The sequence below is a fragment of the Solanum dulcamara genome, chromosome 8 (genome assembly GCF_947179165.1).
Source record: "Solanum dulcamara chromosome 8, daSolDulc1.2, whole genome shotgun sequence".
In the NCBI taxonomy this organism is placed as follows: domain Eukaryota; kingdom Viridiplantae; phylum Streptophyta; class Magnoliopsida; order Solanales; family Solanaceae; genus Solanum; species Solanum dulcamara.
In genome coordinates, this window is record NC_077244.1 from 14,884,569 (window position 1) to 14,903,814 (window position 19,246).

The 19,246-nt window shown below is 33.8% G+C and overlaps 1 protein-coding gene across 1 annotated transcript; it reads left to right on the forward strand.

The window, feature by feature from the left end:
* The first annotated feature begins 17,689 nt into the window (after positions 1–17,689).
* Positions 17,690–18,566, forward strand: LOC129899822 (MDIS1-interacting receptor like kinase 1-like). The gene is made up of 2 exons (XM_055974831.1): positions 17,690–17,869; positions 18,057–18,566. Exons 1-2 carry the CDS (start codon positions 17,690–17,692, stop codon positions 18,564–18,566), a joined length of 690 nt encoding a protein of 229 aa, XP_055830806.1.
* Positions 18,567–19,246: the final 680 nt, after the last annotated feature.

A 19,246-nucleotide genomic window follows, 5' to 3' on the forward strand; every position in this document is an offset into this window, starting at 1 on the left:
TTAATTATTTATGTGCCAATGTTGTTGAGCTAAGAGGTTCCTAAAATGAGCCCTTATGTGAGTATGAGATGATGAAGGAATGAGTTGCTAAATATGTTTTATTGATCTTCTTAATTATGTAGATTTGATAAAGTATATTATTTTCTTAAAAATGTTGCCTATTATAAAAATGTCGATTTGAAGTCTTGAAGATGTGGTGAGTCATGAGGATTTTCTCAAATGGATGGAGGTAATGATTGATTATATCTAGATGATGTTATACATGTGCATTTAAATTTTCTTTGAAGATATGATTGAGATTGAGCAATTAGTATGCTTGGAAGAGATTTGATTGTGATAGAGTTGATGAGTTGACAAGGTTGTAATGAGACTTGTTGATATGAGTTGATTGAGTTGATTGGATGGAGTTTTATGAGCATTGAGTCTTGGGAGGAGTATCGAGCACCGAATTGGGCAAGAGTATAGTCCATACTCGAACCCAATACCTGTGTTGCCAAACGTAGGGGGGATTGAACCGTTAAAGTCGGATGCTTCCCCGAGAGCTTTTGTCCTGACATTATAGGACCTGGTTGGATTGGATCCATGAGTGTTCGTCGTTCATGCCCTGGCAAGGTATGAACGGGCGTGGCAACGACGTCGTTTCGTTGTACCTTCACTGGCTCGTAAGTGTTGGTTGTCGGTTAAGAGAAACTCCCAAATAGGTGTTGATAGTACTCTGAGTCAGATTGAGTTGAATTGTATATGATTGGTCCAGTCTAAATCATATCCTTGTTTAGACTTAGGACATTTGATTGAGTTGTCATCCCTTTTGAGTTGAGCTCCCGAGTTGATTTATTCTTCCTTGATGTTCGTTGTATTCGGCCATTTTACATACTCGTACATTCCATGTACTGACGCCGTTTGGCCTGCATCGTTTCATGATGCAGAGACAGGTACTAGAGATCATCAACCGGCGCTCCGTTGAAGATCCACATACACTTCCAGCCAGTCGGTGAGTCCTCCTAGTTCCCGGATGATATTGGGCCTTCTTGTACAGTTTTGTTGTTCTTCCTTTTATTTAGATTGTTGGTAGCCATGGGCTTGTCATTGACACCTTTTTGACATGAGTAGAGGCTTCATAGACTGGAGTGTGGGAGGTCGAGCGGTCATCTTGAGGAGTCCTATTTTTATTGTCTTCTTTTGATTGTAAATGTTTGGCCTTCGGCCCTTATATTATGAAAAGTATTTCTTTAAATTGAGTTCCTGCTAAGAGAATGTGCTTGAATGAAGGAGTGACTGGACCAGGTGGTTCGCTCGGAGGTCAGAAATGGCCTTCGGGTGCCGGTCACGTCTAGGGTACCCTCCCGGGGCGTGACAATATGTTGTTGTGATTGATCTGAAATCCCGAGGCCATTAAATCCATAATCTTGAACTTGCCCTATCAAAAATGGTGTCTTGAATGTAGAAGGCTTGATGAAATATTATTAATGAAGTGGAATATAATAATAAAAAATGATAAAGTAATTATATTTGGATCGGGTGTCAGAGCCGATACGGTATATTTGGATTAGGTGTCACGTTCCGACATGGTATATTTAGATCGGGTGTCATATTCCAACACGGTATATTTGGATCGGGTGTCACGTTTCGACACGGTATATTTGGATCGGGTGTTACATTTCGACACGGTATATTTGGATCGGGTGTCATATTCCGATACGGTATATTTGGATCGGGTGTCACATTTCGACATGATATATTTAGATCGGGTGTCACGTTCCGACACGGTATATTTGTATCGGGTGTCATATTTCAACATGGTATATTTGGATCGGGTGTCACATTCCGACACGGTATATTTAGATCGGGTGTCACGTTCTGACATGGTATATTTGGATCGGGTGTCACGTTCCGATACAGTATATTTAGATCGGGTGTCACGTTCCGATACGGTAATATTAAAGGAAAACAAATTCAAATGACTTAATACTACCCAATCCTCAATAACTCATTTTTCAAAAGAGTGTGATGTGGAGGCTTGAGTCCTCATGTGTGATCTTGATATTGTTGACTGGTTATGTAATTGTTCATTGGTTGCCACATGTTAAGTGTTATTGTTGATTTTCCGCTATTACTTTATGTATATTAATTTCTATTTTGAGTCAGCCGATGATACCTACTCAGTACATATTGTCTTGTACTGACCCCTACTTGTATCTTTTCTTATTTTATTTTGTGGAGTGCAGCGAGTATTCCACCGACTTCGACTCGACCTCAGCTCTAGTTAGTCTCCAGTTCATAAGATTTCAGGGTGAGTTATCCTTCTAGCTGGCGATGGAATCTCTTGTCATGGCATGGTGTCCTTAGTTTTCGGACACACTATGTTAATTGTTTATTCTGGTGCTGATATTTTTGAGACTTAGTTTTAGAATTTAGATGTTTTTCATGTGATGACTTTCAAGTTTTGGGGATAAACGTATTTATTTGAGCTTCCGCATTATTGTCATATTTATTAGTTGGGGTTTGTATCGTTGGTTCTCCCACCTAGGAGGTTAAGTGCGGGGGTCACTCACGGCCCATTTTGTGTCGTGACACAATTAAAGTACAAACTAATTCCAACAAGTAAACCAAATCAAATCTAAATGTCAACACTAGATGGACACAAATTGATCTTGCAAAAAAATCAATTTTGTCATCAATAGAATCAACTAATGTTGTCACTTATGCTAAACTAACACTTTATTACTAAATCACACTCTAAAAATTCAAACATATCCTAAGAAATCGAATAAAATCCTAAACAAAATGCAAGTGTTGTACATTGAATAAAAAAATCTAATATATACAATAGTTAAAATTTAAGAGGAAAAAGTACCTTGAATTTTTCAATTAGGGCTGAGATGGAGGGGTTGGTGGCAGTAGCTTGGCGGCGTCGAATATTGGAATATTTAATTAGATTGTACCCCTGCACTAAAAATTTTATACAAAAATATTCAACCTTAATTAATTATTTCAAGTATCCTAAGTTCAAGTATCTAAAGTTGAGAATTTATACAAACCAAAATAATTTCTAACTACTTAATTAAAAAATCCTAAAGTTCAAGTTTTAAATTCAAGTTTAAAGTTCACAACTTAAAGTTTACATGCATATCCTTCAAAAATTCAAGAATTCTCAAGTTCAACATTTCTAAAGTTCAAGTTGGTTTTTTTCTAACTTAAATTACAAACTTTCAAATTTCAAGTATAATTAAAGTTCAAGTATCTAAAGTTGAGAATTTATACAAACCAAAAAAATTCCTAAGTACTTCAAAAATCCTAAAATTCAAGTTCTAAAATCTAAGTTCAAGTTAAAAAAAATCCTAATATTCAACTTAAAAAATCTTAAATTCTATGTTCAAAATTTAAGTTGAAAGTTCACAACTTAAAGTTTATATATCCTACAATAATTCAACATTTCTAAAGTTTAAGCTTAATTAAGTCTTAAAAACCACAATTCAAGAAACCAAAGTTAATAACTTCATGAAAAATATAAATAATTTACAATTTCTAAAGTTTACAACCTAAATTCAAATAAGTAAATGCTACACCAAAAAAAAAAATTCTAAGTTCAACTTAAAAAATCCGACATAAAGTTTAAGTTCTAAATTCAAGTTCAAAGTTCTAAATTCAATACAAGTTATGATTAAGTTCTAAGTTGTAATCAAAAGCTCTAAATAAGTTCTAAGTTTCTAACTTCTAATTAACTTCTATAATTACTTCTTAAATCTAATTTGTTACTTCAACAACACTTCAATTCAAACTAAAAAATACCCAAATTTATAATCTAATTCAAAAAACCCAATTCAACTAAAACCCAAAAATTTTCATTCACTAATTCACAATTAAATATACAAACTAACAATGTTAATAACTTTATAACTTCAAAAACATTTCAATTCTAACTCAATAAAACCCAAATCACAAACTAATTCAAAATACCTCAATTCAAAGTAAAATCCTAAAATCAAAACTATAACTTTTTATTCACTAATTCACAATCAATGTTATAAATTGACTATGTTAACAACATATATTCAACGACATAAATGAAATAAACTAACTAACAATTCAAAGTTTTCTCAATTTATAAAAAAATAAAACCCTAAGTTTAACAAGGAGAGAAAAAGAGAAGAGAGAGAGGGGCGGACGGAGTACCTGAGAGAGAGGGAGGGATGACGCCAGCGAGCTGCGGCGGGGTGGGGGGTGAGCGTCGAGTCGGGTTTTAGGGGAGGGGATCGAAGAGAGAGAGAGAGAGAGAGAGAGAGAGTTAAGAGAGTATAGAAAATAAAAAATGGGAGAAGCTGTGACTGATATTTAGTAGGGGCGACGGACAGCGTTGCAAAGTCCGTCGCTCCATTTTAAAAAAATTGACCAAAAAAGTGACGGACTAAGCGACGCCGTCCTTCGCTTTTTTTTTTAAAACAAATTATAAATAATAAAATAAAACTTTATAAAAAAAATACTATAAATTAAAATTAAAAATAAGTGAAGGACTCCGTCGCTTATTTTAAATTAAAAATAATTATTTTTATTGGAAGCGACGGATGGCGTCGCCGTTTATATTAAAAAAATAATTATTAATTAAAAATATTTTTGGTACAAAAATCCGCCAAAAAAAGCGACGGACATAGAGTCACTGTCCGTCACTTTTTAAAATAAAAAATAAAAAATATAAGCGACGGACGGTGTCTCTTTGTTCGTCACTTTTTACCATCGACGCAGTCCATCGCTTTTCTTTCCGTCGTTTTTTCACCATTTTTTAGTAGTGAATGCCTTTGTTTATTGTGACTAAAATACATAATATACTTGAGGCAAGGAGAATGATGGGTTTGCAACTGAACACATCTCTTTAGATCATATAAATTATTTTTTGTATAAACAAGTCACAATGAAAAATGAATAGAGCATAAAACTAACTTGTCCACGAGTAGATTATATGTTGTCAATGTTGAGATTGAATAATAAAATTTTCTGAGATATTATGTTCCTGATTATCAAGTGTTGGAATATTTACTGTGGAAAGGTTTCTCCAGCATATGACTAGACACAATTATCAAGTGTTGGAGGCAAGTAATATTTTGATGAAAAAAATGTGCACATTTATTTTATTAAGTTTAAATAATTATTAAAATTGTACTTCTAATGCGGAAAACACATTAGATCATATGATGTAGTTTCTAAATTCTTTGGACTCTTAAGAGTCAATGTCTATAAATGTTGCTCATAGTATATTTCCTATCATCTTTAAGTCTTGGTATTGCCAGTAATAATATCATTATTTTATTACGAAAAAATATAAAACTAACCAATCTCTAATGCCGAACTATATTGGCATCATATGCTTTGATCTCTTTGCTCTCCTATCTTTATTAGTGTTTAAATGCCTTTACTTAGTTACCAACTTTTATTACTTAGATTTTTTTTTTAAAAAAAAGAGTAGGAGGTAAGAAGTAAAACATTTTTAAAAGAAAGAGAATGAGGAAATAAAAAGAGGAGGTGTTATAATACAAAATGGTTCAAGTATCTCCGCACAACAAAATAAGTGAATATAAAATTAAGATCCCTTATAAATTAAAACATAAAACCTGTTGGTAAATTTAGGAAGGAAAAACTTTTCACAAGAAATTAACTTTTCATTATTTTAAAATGGATTATTGGTATTTATTTAGTTATTACTAAAAAAAATTATTGTCACTGAATATTTCTTTTATGGTACGGTTAGTACCTTTTCTGCTTGGCATATTGTTAGACATACTAGAAATCAGGTGTCCATTCTTCAAGGTCTTAGGCTTAAATTTCTTCCTTTCAATGTTGAGAGTGGTTAAAAGGAAACTTCCTTTATTGTTAACTTTGGACAACAGTTTGCCTCTAGATGTAATTGTTGTAGAATCCCGCAAAATGAAAAAAAATAAAAATTATTTTTTTCACTCTCGTTAGATCAAAAGAGTATATTTGGGCTATTTATGTATTAATAGGGGCATATGTGAGCCCTTTTTGTAATGAGGCAGAATATCAGCTCTAAATCACAAAATTGAGGAATATATGAGGCCCTTTTCCCATTTGATAAAGCAAGGAAAAGTTCAGATTGGACTTCAGTTCATACTAATTTTTCTCAGAAGACCAAAGGTATATTATTAAAAGCTAATCATCTGAAGAGGTTTCACATTTACCTCCATATGAATGGCTCTCACAATTCTCTTTATTATGATTTTACGTTATGTTTATTAAGCCTTTTTAATTATTTTTTTGTAGAAAGTATATTTACATTTTTGCACACACATGTTCTTGAAATAATGCTTGACTTGAAGGGAAAAATAGTCATTTAACTTTTAATGCTTGGCCTTTCAATTTGGGACAAGAGTGAGTTGTTCGGATGGTAAGCATCTTTCGAAGGTGATGAGTTCTAGTCACTAAGAGCGCGAAAAGGTGGGAACTTCCCATTTATAATATAGTACTAATTTTCGAACACGTGCGTTGCACATATATCTCATGTTATTCAATACAAAACGTTAAGAAATGATATAAATAAATTTAAAATAAGTGACGCATTACACAAAATATAAAGGATAAAGATGTAAGTTGAAACTGATGTGTCATGACTCCACTGATTAATATTTATCGTCACTCAAAAATATTGCCTTTTACTTATAAAATAATGGTACATTATATTTCTTAAACTCAATTAAAGAATTTATACAGTAAAAAATTCAACAAAGTTTCTAATATTTCATTAAGATAATATGTTGTTTTCATTTGCATACTATTAGTGTGCTCCGCACCTTTGATTTAAACGGTATCTATTTAATTGTAATCTACGTAACTTTTTTTTGTATAAGTAGAAGGACTATATATTTAACAAAAAGAAAAGAATATATTCTAAAAGAAAATTTAATAGTGAATCTGAAAACCACTTATAAGTATCACCTCTATCAACACTTACATAGAATAGTACCAAAATTTGATGCCTAAAATTATATTCTTTGGAAAATAGTAATATTTCCAACCATCTTCTAGAGATATATCTCCTTTTGATGCCTAAAATTATATTCTTTGGAAAATAGTAATATTTCCAACCATCTTCTAGAGATATATCTCCTTTTTTTTTTTTACATAGCTTACAATATAAATTATAGTGTAAAAACTATCAGCATTGTGCAAAACAAACATAGATATATCTCTATTTCATTGTAATTCATATATCATGATAAAAACATATTTCACTTCGAAACATTCATTCTCTTTCTATTTGTATTCTCACATATCATGACATCTTCGATTCAAATGTAACTTTAATACTACTGCCTCACTACTAAAAAACTGGTAAAAAACGACGAAACTAATAGCGACGGCATTTGAGACGCAGTCCGTCGTTTTTTTTTTTTGTAAAAAATAATTTAATTTTTTTTATAAATAGCGACGGACAGAGACTATATGTCCGTCGCTATTTTTGGCGGATTTTTTAAATATATTTAAAAATTAATTATAAAATAAATATAACAACGGAGTCCGTCGCTTTTAATTGAAAATAATTAAATATAATTTAAATATTACGTCGCCGTCCGTCATATTTTATTATATTTTATTTATCATTTTTTTTGAAATAAGCGACGGACAGCGTCTCTAAGTCCGTCGCTTATTTGGTCAAAGGCGGTCAAATATTTTTAAAAAGCGACGGACAAAGCGACACTGTCCGTCGCTCCATCTGAAATATTTCAAAACAGAGACTCGACTTTTTTCTCATTTTTGCTCTCTCTCTTTCTCTCTCTCTCTCTCTCTCTCTCTCTAAACCCTCCTCCTTCTCTCTAAAAATTTCACCCCCACCCCCTCGCCGTCGGTCGCTGCTGCCACCGCCACGCCCTCCCCGTTGCCGTTATTGCCGCCGCCCCTCCCCATTGTCAACCTCTCTCTCTCTCCGTATTGTTAATAAGGTTAGTTAGTTTTAGGGTTTTAATTTTGAAAAAAAATATTAATTTGTTGATTTGTTAGTTAATTTATTTTATTTAATTTGTTTAATGTATGTTATTAACATAGTTAATTTGTATATGTGATTTTGAATTGGTGAATGTTAGAAATTAGATTTTAGGTCTTTTGTTTGAGTTGATTTTTTTTTTTTGAATTAAATTGTGAATTACATATATTTTTTGGAGTTGGAATTAAAGTGTTGTTGATATTCAAATGTTATGTTAAGTTGGTTAGTTCTTGAAGTGAGAATGTGAATGAAAATTTTAGGGCCTTAGTTTGAATTGTGATTTTTTTAAAATTAGATTGTGAATTGAGTATTGTGTTAGTTGGACTTGAAGTGTTTTTGAAGATAAAATTACGGTTAGAACATGAACTAATTAGAAATTAGAATTTATGATTTTTTATGTTTGGAAGATATTCAAGTTAGAAGGTATTGGATCATCGCGTCAAGCCGAGACAATTGACGGGGTTCAGATAGCTGCAATGTCTCATCAAATTGCAGAACTTACACGCGCATTGGCAGAATCAGAGAACAGAAGTATCGAGGATAAAAAAAGTATGAATGAACAAGTTGAGCAAATTAAAGAACAAGTGTTCAACCTCGCCCTCAGCCTCCGCCCCGTTATTCAAGAGCGTCCACTCCGGATGATTCCGACGATAGTGATGAATATATAGCAAATAGTCCTTAGGGTTCCCTATGTTTGTTTATGAATATTTTGAATATTTTTTGTTAACTTTGAAACACTTTAAATCATTCTAAATTATGATTTTATTCATTTTAAGTGTTTAATTATGTTTGTTATTATGCATTTTGCGAATTTTGTTTGTTGTTATTTGTGTTTGAATGGACTGAATTGAATACAATTGAATTGAATTTTGATTGCAGGTGGGCAGCAGAAACTGCAGGTTTCTGTTGTCAAAAGTGTTGCAGAAAAAGCGACGGACAGGGTCCTTTAGTCCGTCGCTTTTCTAGTTTTTTTAAAATATTTTTCCAGAAAAGCGACAGACAAGGTCCTTTAGTCCGTCGCTTTTCTGGTTTTTTATTTTTCTATTTTTCGAGAAAAACGACTGACAAAAGGACCCTGTCTGTCGCTCTTCTAAAAAAATTTCAGATAAACAAAGCGACGGACGGAGACTAAATGTACGTCGCTTTGGATTAAATAATTTCTTTTTTTAAAAAAAAATAAAAAGACGGAATCCGTCGTTTTTTTATATATATTTTTTAATTAAAAAAATTAGGAGCGACGCAGTCCGTCGCTTTTTACGACCCTGTCCTTCGCTCCTTCAAAAGCGTCGAGCAAAAAGCGACGGCAGTGACTGCGTCACTTTCCCGTTGAGTTTGACAAGAAAAGCGACGCAGTCCGTCCCTTTTTGGCAGTTTTTAGTAGTGCCTCTAACAATTCTAAAAAGATTAACATAATTTTTATTCCGTCATATCCAGTCTATAACTGACCAAAAAGGGGCACCAAAAAGAAAATAAATAAATAAATGAAATGAATAAACAAAAATGAGAAAATAATTCTTAACCAAAGAGAGAAATGCCATACTCAGTAAATAGATCAAATGAAATTTGCAAATTCAATTGTCCTTCACTCCTTCTAGGTGACTTTAAATAGAAAAACTTAGGTAAGGGAAGGTGAAAAGAATAAAATTATTAGCAATTTTTGAGCCAATAAATAAAAAAATAATCATAAATTTCCTACTTAATTATTGTGGCCCTTAAATCTTAATCTTCATCAGTTACTTCACAAAAATAAATATCCTTTGACCTTTAATGTTCATCGATTACTTCACGATCTTAAATAAGGAATGAAAAAGTGTTAATTGATGAAGATTCATGGGAGAAAGGAAAAATCATTAAACTTATCCTAATTATGAGTATTTTACATTTTTTTGCAATACTAATACAATATATAGTTGGTATGTTTTAAATATAATTTAATATAAAAGGATATGATTATTATTTAGTGTTGAGTTCATTTAAATATTTTTATTTAATATTTAATTAATAAACAACGACATCAATGCTGTGGAACTCGGGTAGCGGGAAGAATCGCTCGAAAGCACGGGATGGGCCTTCCCTTCATTTACGTCATCGTTCGCCCGTATAGACTAAGGGAGGGCTTTTCGAGTGACGATTGAAGCAGTCCCGAAGCCCCTCGCTTACTTACTTATCTTCATCCTTATCTTCATCAGTCTCTCAGAGTCAAAGTTTTGGTTGGCGCAATCCTCTCTGGAACCCACCCTTCTTCGTACTGAGGAGGGGCCGACATCCCCGTCTCGATCCTCATCCATTCTTCTTTTTCTCCTTTTTGATTTCTTCCTTTCTCTCTTTTGTTGCCTTTTTCAGCTCTTTATTCTTGATTCCTTTGGCTCTTTTCTCGAGCTCCCCGCAGCTTTGATTTTTGCGGTCTCATCGCTTTCGAATGAAAGTGCAAATTCACAGCCTGCAGAAATGGGTTAAATAAATATTTGATTTAGTATAGGGGTAAAATGGTAATTCAACTTTTCATTTTGGATGTTCCCACTTTTAATAATACTAGTGTCTCTAAACGTGCTTTGCACGTTACTACCTAACAATTATTACACAAAAAAGAACTCTGATGACTAATTTGGAGTCCCATCCCGACACCCGACTCGGTATTCGACCTCGACATCCGATCTCGATACTTAACACCTGAATCAGACTTTTTTCCGAACCAAGGCTTAACCCTGACTTTCGACCCATTTTTCGATCCAACACTTGTTTCAAGATCGATCCGAGACTCGACTTATGACTCGAGATCCGATCTCTATATTTAACTCTAGACCCGATTCAAAACTCGACCCCAACATCCGACCTCGACACTTGACACCTGACACTGACTTGGAACCGCACTTTTGACAACAACTCCCGACCTAGGACCCGATCGGAAATTCAAATCGGGACGACCCGACTTTCGACCTTAGATTCGACCCTGTACCCAACTTTTAAACTAGGATCTCACCCCACCCATCCCTAACATTCGACACGAGACCGACCTCGACTTCAAACTCCTGTTTTGGCCCGACTTTCGACTCGAGATCCTACCCCGATATCAGACCCCATATCTGACTTGCGAATCAGGATCTGACCCTAAATCTGACCTAGGACACAATTCCGACTTCCGACATAGGATCTGACTTCAACTTTTGATTCGAGACCGGACTTTTGAATCATGAACTGACCACGAGATTCGAAACCCGACTTTGACAGCCTATACAAAAGCCCACCTGTCACCTAACTCGGGATCCAACTTTGACACCCCAAAATTTTACCTCAATTTTTCACTCAGGATCCGACACTCGAATTGAGATCCAAACCCAGTCCGATCCAGGATCAAAGAATTGGGGTCTCGAGTCATCTTGAATTTAGGAGAATTGGGGTCTCGAGTCATCTTGAATTTAGGAAAAAAGGTTAATGACGTAAGGTTGTATATCATTAAATTGTTGGTTGAACATTGTCTTTATTGAAAGACTCTATAATAGAAAGAATTATCATTTACTATTTTTCTATAATAGACCAAATTATCATTTACTATTTTCTTTAAGTAACTGTTATTTAATTATTATGCAAATATGTAGGACTTTGAAAATAATTAAAGTTATAGCTATTAAATATTTACTCATTAAGGATATAAAAGTCATTCAATAATTAATGGATATTTTGGTCGACCAATATTATTAAACGTATGGAAATTCTTTACTCATAGTTTACTTGAAATAGATTTAATGTTAAGCTCCTAGTATTAATAGGATAATGTATCCTACAATAAACTTAGTCCTAATAGAAATATATTTTGTTTAGTCCTAATATAAAATTACATTTATACCCATTAGTAATTTTTTAGATAGAGAAAATATTAACTTAAAAGGGCAAATAAGTAAATCATCTTTTGGTGGATATTTTGGTCAATCAACATTTATATTCGTATTGTTATAATAACTAGTCTAGTGTACGTGTTTTGCACATGTGTATCACGTCAATTAATAAAACTAAATATAAAAAGAATAAAATTATTAAAACATATCAATTGGAGTTAAAATAAATCTTATATATTTAAATGATATAAATAAATATTTTATTGTCTATTGGGTCTCACCTGATATTTTGATAAATAATTTGTTGATTTATGTTCTTTTTCGTTGCTTTGATTGTTTTATCATATCCAAAAAAGAAAATAATTAATAAAATTAAATGTTAATCGATTTAAAATTCTTAAATATTAGGACAACCAATATTGTTTAGGACAATAACTTGAGGTCTATATCTCTTGAAATATTTGTTCTTCTGTCAAGACTCAACCCCGTAGGCCGTGACTGGGGTCCGACCTGGACCCCCCGTATACCTAGCTATCAACTATGGTAAAATTGAACTGTAAATAAAGCAATATTATGTAACAAAGCCCCACTGGGCGATAACATTTTTGTAAACCTGTAGCCCTTTTCGTTTGTATCAGAACATGATAGGGCACACAAGCCGACAAGGCTGCCATAACATAACATCATATATCATGCACCATGTAGATCCATCTAAATCACACTGACATACACAACCCACATATACATGTCTGCAGACCTCTAAAAATATTAACGACAACACATGGTGGGACAGGGCCCCCGCCGTACCCCTGAATAGACAAAATAATTCTTATATATCAACGGTCAGTATCAAAAACTAGGCTCCGATACAATGGAGCCTCCTCCAGCTGAACTGAGCGGAATCCTAAGCTGACGGACTCCCAAAACCTATACCTGTACCTGCGGGCATGAAACGCAGCCCCCAGAAGAAAGGGGGTCAGTACGACATATGTACTGAGTATGTAAAATGTAACATAATACAACTGGAGGTATATCCAAAACAGAGAAGCAGGAGAACAATTTATCAAATCATGAACATGTACCTGTACTCTGTGAATCATAAAAACATGCATGCTCAAATTTTCAATATAGCCGGCCCCGTCAGGGGTCTAGTGAATCATATATATAGTATCAGTATCAGGCCCCGTGCCATCGTCACCTTATTACAACACATCATCATAGTATCAGTATCAGGCCCCAGGCCATCGTTACCTTATTACAACTCATCATCATAATATCAGTATCAGGCCCCAGGCCATCATATATATACATACAAATGCCGGCCCTATAGCTAGGGACTCGGTGAACAATGCAGTGAATTGCACGAATCTGACAACCGGCCCGGGACTCGGAGAAAAAGTGTTACAGTATACACGAGTAGAGTAGTGAGAAACAAAACACAGTTTAAATCATTATCTGAGACTCAACTATATAAGAGGACTAAGCTATTGTCTAAGAATTCGAGTAGCAGTATAGTCATTCTAGCTGCCCTCTAAATACCATTAGGGGCTACATTAATTACATCTCGAGGTCCCTAGACCTATACCAAAGTAAGACTATTCACTTAAGAATTCCAAAGTACTCGTCTTCGAATAATTTTATGACTAGGAGCCTATACATTTGTTACCTCTTTAACATATAAAAGTTTCCAGGGAAAGTAGTTTAACTACTATAGAAGTTCAATATTCAGAAGTAATTAAGAGATGTTTAAGAATGGAGTTACCTCGGAGTTCAGATCAAATTTAACTTACAACTAAAACAAGGACATACCCAAAAGAAGAAAGAGAATAAGCTCTATATAGTTTGTACTTTCCTTCAGGTGATCTTCATATACATATTTCGTACCTGGCCCTTCGTGGGGCTCGGTGAACCACTATGGAATCGTAATCTCATTTTTGTATCAAATACATCTCACTGGGAATGAGAGATAGCTTCCCATACATTATATTTTGACACATTGAAGCCCTACTAGGCAATACTTAATCTTCACAGGAACTCTACTACTGAACAGTGGATAGGGGTTATGAGGCGTACTCGGAATTCTGGGAATGGAATTATCCTCTCACTTCATATACAATTCACTTAAGGCTAAACATTGCCAAAAGGAAAGAAAGATAGTTGTACGAACTTATACCAAAACATGCCAAGAGAAAGCTTTACATACCTCTTGGGAGTTACCCTTTATCTTGCTCGTTTCGTCGTCTTCTGAACCTATTCAATATGAAAATAATACGAATATCAACTACTCTTAACTTTCCAGCATCTTAGGTTACGCCTTAATATTAATGGAATCTATTTCCGTAGTCGTTTCCTCTACTAATTCTTTAGTTTGTTAAGGCGTTAACAAAAATTGGGCAGCACCTTCCCTATAATGTGCCCTATCCAAATTTCCAATTAGGTCCCTAAGACCTACAGCCAACCAACAACAACAACCTGCAGCAATTCACACCAACAATATACAACATAACTCCAAATGACTCATTCAAAAAGACGATATCAAAATAGGGTGTCTAGTCTTTATTCTATAACGCCTTTCATTATACGACACGAGGGGTCATGTGGCTGAAACCAGAAGAATCCACACCCCTTTATAACGCATTTAGGCCCTGCAACAACACATTACACCCCTGCAGCAACAACTCACAAGAACGACACTTTATTTCGACGACAATTCACTTCTAGCGACTCCAATTTAGTTTATGCCGAACGTCAAGTGTTCCAATGATATTTACACACTTCCATACACCTATAGGACGTGTAAAATGCTCCATAACAACACCATAAATCTCAAATTTAAAGAAGAAACCTTACCTTACCCGAAATTGGCCACAACTCGCCAAAACTACATCTCGGAAACTCCTTGATGTGCTGAAATGGGGCGGACTGTTTGTGCCACCTCTCCGCTGCCCCAAATTGAAATTTTTGGTTATAAAATACTATTATATAACCGTGGAACACCTCAAATAATTAATTCACGGAACGAAACTCGGAGGCTTACCTTGGCAGCCCCTAAACCCGTAGCCCTCCTTATTTGTTCTTCAAGTTTTTCCTTCAACTTTCTTTCAAGTTTCTAAGCGTAAGGTTAAAGAAATGACGCCTTAGTCATCATCATATACATATATATACATATATACATCACCACATGCTTGAAGAACACCGTAGCTAATTAATTCACGGAGGAAAAATCGAAGAACTCACCTTTAATTCTTCAAAAACGTGGCTGCCTTGTTCCTTTTGGTTCTTCATGTTTTTCCTCTTATTTGGCTGATGTTTTTGGATGAAAAATGAGTTAAGAGTCAGCCAACATGTATATATACACCTCCTTAGGAGGTGACACGTGGCAGCCTGCTAGGGTGACACGTGGCAGCCTGCTAGGGTGCCACCTCGTCCAAGCTTCCAACACAAAACTGCCACGTGGCAGCGTGGGTCCATCCCAAGTAGGTGAGTCACCTGCTTGCTTGTCACCTGCCTGCTTGTCACCTGCTTGCTTCACTTTCGTAAGTTCGAAAACTAGTTTTTGCTCCCTCTCGTAGATTCGTAATCTCGTCTTATTTTAAGAGCCTATGTAACCCATGCTACCCAAGCTTGGTACGTACTCCAATAGCTTAAGTATGTAAGACTTCCAAGTTAGTAACACTTTTCTTGGCAGAAATTCCAAGATTCAAAGGGCATCTAAAATACAGAGAAAAGGGGGTTGTTTCTTAAATCGTCACTTAATTACTGGATGGCGTGGATGAATTTCACCTCTATGTCATGTGTCCAGGCTTCAGAACTGCTGCTTAGTGTTAAGGCTAAGGCTTGTAGCCTTGTACTGTGTGCGTTTACTCATTTGATAGGCCTTGTACAGTGGGGAAATCAAAAACAGGATTCTTCAGGACACATAGTTTTTAATTAATTTTAAAATCTTTAATATTTAGTGTCTGATATTACTTGTTTTTTACACTTCAATTATCGTGTTATTTTGTTATAGTTATGTTTCTTGTTCAACATGTTCCAACATATTCTTTATAGTATTTTGGCATAACTTTTTTACTCCTATTAATTATATTTTCTTAAGCTAAGGGTCTATCAGAAACATTTTGTCTACATTCCAAAGTAGGGTAAGGTATGTACAATCTATCCTTTGCAAATATCACATTTGAGATTATATTGGATATGTTATTGTATAATAATCTAATATAAAATTATTTTTAAATGATAAAGTCAATCAAGATTCATATTAGGATTTCATAGTTTTATTAATACAGTGTAGTTCCAATGAAGATGAATAAGAAAAATTGAACAAAGTGAATAAATTAAGAACACTCAATTAATTGAAGAAAAACTTAAAGTATTTGTGCGTGTCTATTGTTTGTTCTTTTTAGGATTTTGTAACTAAAAATAAGAAAGGATCAACGTTAGTAGTGCAAAAATGAATTTAAATCCCTCAATTTTTTTCTTGTACACATTTGCAGTGAGTTAAATTATTTTGATGAAGACTTAGTTTAATAAATATATATATGCAATAAGTTAATAAAAAAAAGAAAAAATTATCTAAATACACAACTTATTTTATTTTATTTTATTCTCTATCATTTAAAAAAACTACAAATTTTCCTACTCTTTCCTATTCTCTAATACATCATTTTACGTGATGTATCTGTCGAATACATTATTTACGTGGTGTATCAGGACATCGGATACATCACTTTACGCGATGAATCGCTCAGATACATCACTTAAAGTGATGTATTAGGACGTACGTGAAGTACCCGAATTCCACCAAAAAGAAGAGATTTCGGATAATTTTTAAAAGAATAGGGATAGAGTGTAATTGGGAAGAATCACTATAGAATTTAGGTAAAATTTAAATTAATTTATTTCAAAGTATTAAATGTTAGAATTTTTAATATAGTTCAAATAAAAAAAAATTTAAAAGATAAATTTTTAATCAATTTTAAAATACTAAATATTTTAGGAATTTTTATATCATAGAATAAGTCTTCTGTTATATAACTGTCCAAATAATTTTAGTTCTAATTTTTGAATCCTAAACCTACTATATGTTTCCTTTAATTTACTTAGTGCGGCATTATCATATTAATAATTGAATTAGTTGTCTAGTTTTTTGAATCATTGAATCCTTATTAATTATTTAGTTCTAAATCTAGTACGTTACACAATGTTACATTAGTTTTATTCTTTATATTTAAAAGAGTCCTAAACCTAATATGAATTTTAAACCTAAAATTAAACAAAGAAAAAATGTACTTAATTAAAAGGGGAAGAAATTATTAGTGTTTACAATTATAAATTTATCCAACTAAAATAAATTAATAATAATTTGAGAATATAATTTATATTATAGTCCATATTTAATATTATTGAAATAATGATATAATAATTGAAGAAAAATGGTGAAAAGTCGATTTGTCTAAGAAAAGTTTTTTAGTAAAAGGTAAAAAATTCAAATAATATTATTAAGATATTCTTTTTAATATAGTATAGATATAGATAGATATAGAATGATGATGATGATATGATATTGACGACAACTTGTTGAGCCACAAATCTATTGCCTAGGAATGCAAAAATGTGCTGCCACAGTGCTATAAGATTGAAAATATGAATGCAGCTTCCTATTTCTATCATGTTAATTACTTTATCCTTAAAACATTGGGACCCAACAACACTTTTGATCAGAATTTAACAACTTTCCCCAGTAGATTATTTCCAAAAAGACCTACACTAGTTGACTCACTTTCGTTAATACATCATTACATAGATCTTCTTTGATCATTGCCTTGCATTATCAAAAAAAAAAAAAAGAACTTGCATGTCATATATAGTTATGGCCAGAATTTGCAATTTCCTCTTTGCTTTTGCGATTTTCATTTTGCTCCATCCCCATACTTCACATGCTATTGTTCCTAATGTTAGCACTGATGAAGCTGCTCTTCTTGCAATGAAATCACAAGTTTCTTCTCATCCTAACAACATCTTAAAAAGCAACTGGTCTTCCTCGAGCCCGGTTTGCAGCTGGATTGGAGTCACTTGCAGCTCCCGCCACCATCGAGTCACTGCTTTAAACATTTCTAACATGCAAAGTCATGGTACCATTCCTCCACACCTTTGAAACCTCTCATTTCTCATCTCCCCTCAACATCAGTAACAACACTTTCCATGGAGATTTTCTGGAAGAGTTGGCTCATCTGCAGAGGTTGAAAGTGATTCATGTCATAAGCAATAACTTCACCGGAGCCATTCCATCATTTTTAAGTTTGTTACCAAACCTACGTTTTATGTACCTCTGGAGCAACCAATTTTCAGGGAAAATTCCATTTTCCCTTTCCAATATAACAAAGCTTGAAGTGTTGGGCTTGCAGAAAATTTTTCTTGAGGGAGAGATCCCTCGAGAAATTAGTGATCTTTGTTACTTGACTGTCCTAGATATGCAATTTAATCAACTTACTGGCTCTATACCACCATCAATCTTCAATATTACGACGATGCAAATCATTGCTCTTACCGATAACAATCTTACTGGAAAGCTTCCAATAACTATATGTGATCATCTTCCAAACTTGGAAAGGCTTTACCTCTCAATGAACTCCCTAGATGGAGTTATTCCACCAAACCTGGAGAAATGCAGAAAGCTACAAGTCTTGTTATTAGTTGAAAATGAGTTTTCTGGAACCAAGAGAGCTAGCCAACATAACAACTCTTGAAAAAATAGATCTTAGAGGACAACACTTGGAAGGTAGTATGATATTTCCTTACAATAACATTGAAAATTGTCATTCTTTTCTCTCTTCCACCAAATTAAACTGGTATCTCATGTATTTCCCAAAATTTACAGGATAGATACCAGTGGAGCTGGGTAATCTTAAGAAACTACAGCAGCTAATTTTTTCACAGAATGAGTTGACTGGTTCTGTCCCTGAAGCATTTTCAACATATTATCACTGCAGTACCTATATCTTACACAAAACAAACTTTCAGGTACTCTACCTTTATATATTTAGGCCGTGGAACGACCATCCTAGAAAAACTTCTTTGTGGAGGAAATAATCTGGGTGGCTTAATCTCTTCTTCAATCTCAAATTCTTCAAGACTCAGAGTGATTGATCTTTCAGTCAACAGTTTCACTGGTCAAATTCCTGAATCACTCGATAACTTAGAATACCTCGAGGATCTAAACTTGAGCGAGAATAATCTTTTCAGTGATTCAACATTCAGCTTCCTTGCATCATTGACAAACTGTACAAATCTAAGAGTACTATGGTTTGGTGATAATCAGTTGGATGGTGTTTGTAATCATTTACAATTTATTAAATATAAATTTGTAGAATGGTTCAATTTATATTAAATTCAAGATATATTAGTCCAAATAAATATTTTGGATTAA

Bases quoted from the DNA above. Each gene is read 5' to 3' on its own strand.
- LOC129899822 (XM_055974831.1), top strand. From the start codon at position 17,690: ATGGCCAGAATTTGCAATTTCCTCTTTGCTTTTGCGATTTTCATTTTG. The intron at 17,870-18,056 runs GTTTGCAGCTGG...GCTCATCTGCAG, and splicing joins ACTGGTCTTCCTCGAGCCCG to AGGTTGAAAGTGATTCATGT.